The sequence below is a fragment of the Pterocles gutturalis genome, unplaced genomic scaffold (assembly GCF_000699245.1).
Source record: "Pterocles gutturalis isolate BGI_N339 unplaced genomic scaffold, ASM69924v1 scaffold1892, whole genome shotgun sequence".
Lineage (NCBI taxonomy): Eukaryota > Metazoa > Chordata > Aves > Pterocliformes > Pteroclidae > Pterocles > Pterocles gutturalis.
In genome coordinates this window covers 75,745-79,240 of record NW_010107671.1, presented here as the reverse complement: position 1 = coordinate 79,240, position 3,496 = coordinate 75,745, and the positions used below count along the sequence as shown (strand labels likewise).

Below are 3,496 nucleotides of genomic sequence, written 5' to 3'. Positions count from 1 at the left end.
CCTCCGTCCTCAGGCTGGAGAAGTCTCCTCCTCACCCTTACCCTCCTGCCTACTCTTCCTCCCACAGAAACCAAGGGGAAAGCGGTAAAAAAAAAATCTTCAGCGACTTCTGCCTCCGGACTGTGGCCTCTCCCTCTCGGCTGCTGGGTTCTGCTTCCCTGCTTTTTTTTCTTCAATCCGGCTCGATGGTAATCTGAACCAAGCAGAATGAGGCTGCGAGACTTTCTCTTCACTTTGCTGCTCCTGGACAGCTTCCTGGGGGGGGGCTCACAGGCTCAACGCCCAGAAATCACCACCCGGGTCGCAAACGCAGAAGGTAAGCCCTGGGCTGCTTCCCAGGGTGTTTTTTCCTCCCTGGGATAAGCAGAAAAGTCCGGCTGCTGTTTCCCTCCTGTGCGAATGTCTCCACAGCTGCACACAACTATGGCTTTGTTGGGACATTTTGGGAAAAAGTTGTGTTTGCCGAGGAGAGCGATGTAGGATTAGAGAAGATCTGCAAGACGTGCTCACTTTTAAGGTTTTTTGGCTCTTTCTCCTTGGCTCTGTCTTGTCAGGTCTTACCAGTAGCACTGGGATGGGGGAGAGGGGGATAACAGCTGATACCAATGTAGCTTTCTGAAATATTTTGGTTTTGACACTGGCTGGTAAGGGGTGTTTTCATTTTTGCTCTCCTCTGCAATGCTATTTGTGCTAGGATGTGTCAGAAAATTATTCGTTTCTCATTGCAGTAATTGCTATCATGTCGGTTTTATTTTTTTTTAAGTGGTTGCTGCAGCTGCACATTATTTTATATAAGAACTAGCATTGGTCTTGCAAAGATATCCTTTGAACGTAAATGGAAAAAAATGCCTAGGAAGCTGTTAAATGCCACAAAGCGATGTTTTCTGAATATGTGCTCAATCCGGCTTACCCTTGATGCTGAAACAGAAACGAGCAGCCTCACCTGCGTGTGTGTGCTTGCGTGTCTCGCATGGGGTTAGGATGTGAAAGCGGTCACCCTCGCACGGATCCCGGGAGCCTGCCAGGAGGGGAGCAGGGCTGCAGCCGTGCAGGCAGGCAGCGTGGGGATCCAGGGCTGCGGAGGCGATGCAGCGAGGCCGCCTGCCGACTCCTACCTCTCCACTTCTTCCCAGACTGCCCTGTGGACCTGTTCTTCGTCCTGGACACCTCAGAGAGCGTCGCCCTGAGGGTGAAACCCTTTGGGGACCTGGTTGCCCAAGTGAAAGATTTCACCAACCGGTTCATTGATAAGCTGACAAACAGGTACAGCTCCCGGTGTTTTGTCCAGGCTGCTTTAGAGATGGAGCCCAGTGCCGGGTGGGATGCTGAGACCACCCTGTGCGCCCGCCTGAGGAGGGAAAGGAAGAAAGCGAATGCTGGGAGGGGGAGTGGGAGTGTCTCCTCCCTCTCCTGGTCCACATCTGCCCCATTTCTGTTCCATCCATGCTGAGGGCAGCAGCATGCCTTTAGGCAGGCTGCCTGCACCAGCCCTCGGGAAAGCAAGGGCTTCCTGTAGCAGCAGATGCAGCACCCCAGCCCCACCGCCTCTGGGTGCTTATTCTGTAGGGCCAGAGTGATGTTCAGGCCCAGGACAGCCCAGGTGCTTGGGTGGCAGCAGAGCACCTCTGATGTTAAACCCAGCACTCATGGGCACCCCACAGAGCAATCCCTCCCTTGCATCTGGCATCCCCCAGGATACCCTGCAGCACTGAAACCAGCTTTGGGGGCCTCTGTGGAGTGCCCTTTATCCACCCCACTGTCCGACCCTTTATCTGCCTCCTCCTCACCCATCCTTGCCACCACCAACCCAGGTGTGACCCTGGCTTTCCCAAGGTGAGGGCACCCAAGGGTACCAAAGCTCCCAGATGCCGGAGTGGGGTGATGCTGGGAAGAGCTGGAGGGAAAGGCCATGGCTAACCTGCTGGCAGGAGATCCAGGGATGCATGGGAGCATCACGATCCTGGAGACACATGGGTCCTGGTCCTTGGGGCAGCAAGAGATGTGTGCTGGTGCCCAGAGGGGCACTATGGCAACGTCGTGGTGCTGCACAAGTTGGAAGGGCAAGGTTCCTGTCTCAAGATGGGTGGGAGGGGGTTAGTAGCTCACCTACCCATTGCCTAGGCAGGAGAACTACCTTACAAGGCATTGAGTGACCAGGAGTCTTGTGCTTGGGAACAACCTGCCAGGCCTCCATTAGTGCAGCATGACTCTCTACGAAGCAGGGCGCTGGGCTTTGTCCAGAGCCCCTGCTGCATGCAAACACATGGATGGACCTCCTGAGCCCATCTCTAACACCCCTGTGCCCACCCTGCCACTCTCTACCTCCTCTGGAGATGTGTCCCTGCAAGCCACCACTGTGCACACCACGCTGCCAGGCACCCACGGCATGTGCGGCACAGTTGGGACAGTCAATGCTCAGGTGGCTTTGGGAAAGGTCCTGCTGGGCAGAGAGGAGATGAGCATGGGGAAGTGAGGGAGCTGTGCAGTCCCAGAGTTGTGCAATCCCAATCCTTTGGGATTGGCCCCAGCATCCTGAAAGGACCATTTTTGGGGCAGTGGCCAAAAAGGATGCCCCTGTCCCAGGGAGTCCCAGGTGCAGGCAGTGTCAGTGCACAGGACGGGGCTTCAACACAGGCTCATCCCTCCCTGAGTCAGAGCATCCCTCAGAGGGAGGCATCCCTCTTTGATTTGAACAGATCCTGCAGTGGAAAACTCTCTGAAGCCCTGGGTAGGGTGTTTTGGCAGCTACCTGTCTTGCACACATGCACCTGGCTGTCTTGCTTAGAATCTCCTGCTTAGCTTCAGCCACTGCAGCCTGGTACCTCTTTGGGAAGACTCTGCCAAACTGTCTGACGCTTGTGGATGCCCACCAGCTGCACCCCTTTGCCATTCCACCAGCTGAACAAGCTGCCTTGCTCCCATGGCTGAGTGTTGCATGTGAAGCACATCTCAGCCTTGCAGGACGGCAGGGAGCCCAAGCAAAGCCCTGCCAATGTTTGGCAGAGGATTTGCATTTTGCATGGCGGGCTGGTGCAAGTGAAGTGGAGGTGGTGGCAGGGCGTGGATGAAGGTGCTAAAAGCACATGTCCTGGTGTGTGTCTGCACAGGTACTACCGCTGTGACCGCAACCTGGTGTGGAATGCCGGGGCGCTGCACTACAGTGATGAGGTGGTGCTCATCAAGAGCCTCACCTCGATGCCCAGTGGCCGGAATGAGCTGAAGAACCGTGTCTCAGCTGTGAACTATATCGGGAAGGGCACCTACACTGACTGTGCCATAAAGCGGGGCATTGAGGAGCTGCTCATCAGGTAAGGCAGTGGGGCCGGGGCAGGTGGAGGAGGGGGTGGTGGTGGTGTGACCATGGTGGATGGAGGTTGTGAGCTTCTGGGTTAGGATGTCCCTGTGCACTGTGCAGAGCTGTGCCCAGGGTGGGAGAGGAGGTCACCTAAGCACAAAATAGGCATGGGAGTGGCAGGGGGGTGGTGCGCTGGGTTTT

The 3,496-nt window shown here is 55.9% G+C and overlaps 1 protein-coding gene across 1 annotated transcript in view; it reads left to right on the top strand.

The window, feature by feature from the left end:
* Positions 1-207: 207 nt before the first annotated feature.
* Positions 208-3,496, top strand: part of COL6A1 (collagen, type VI, alpha 1) — a 23,742-nt gene continuing 20,453 nt past the window's right edge. The window contains exons 1-3 of the mRNA XM_010088180.1: positions 208-316; positions 1,134-1,263; positions 3,108-3,308. Of these exons, the coding sequence (XP_010086482.1) occupies positions 208-316; positions 1,134-1,263; positions 3,108-3,308 (440 nt within the window). The remainder of the gene's footprint in view (positions 317-1,133; positions 1,264-3,107; positions 3,309-3,496) is intronic.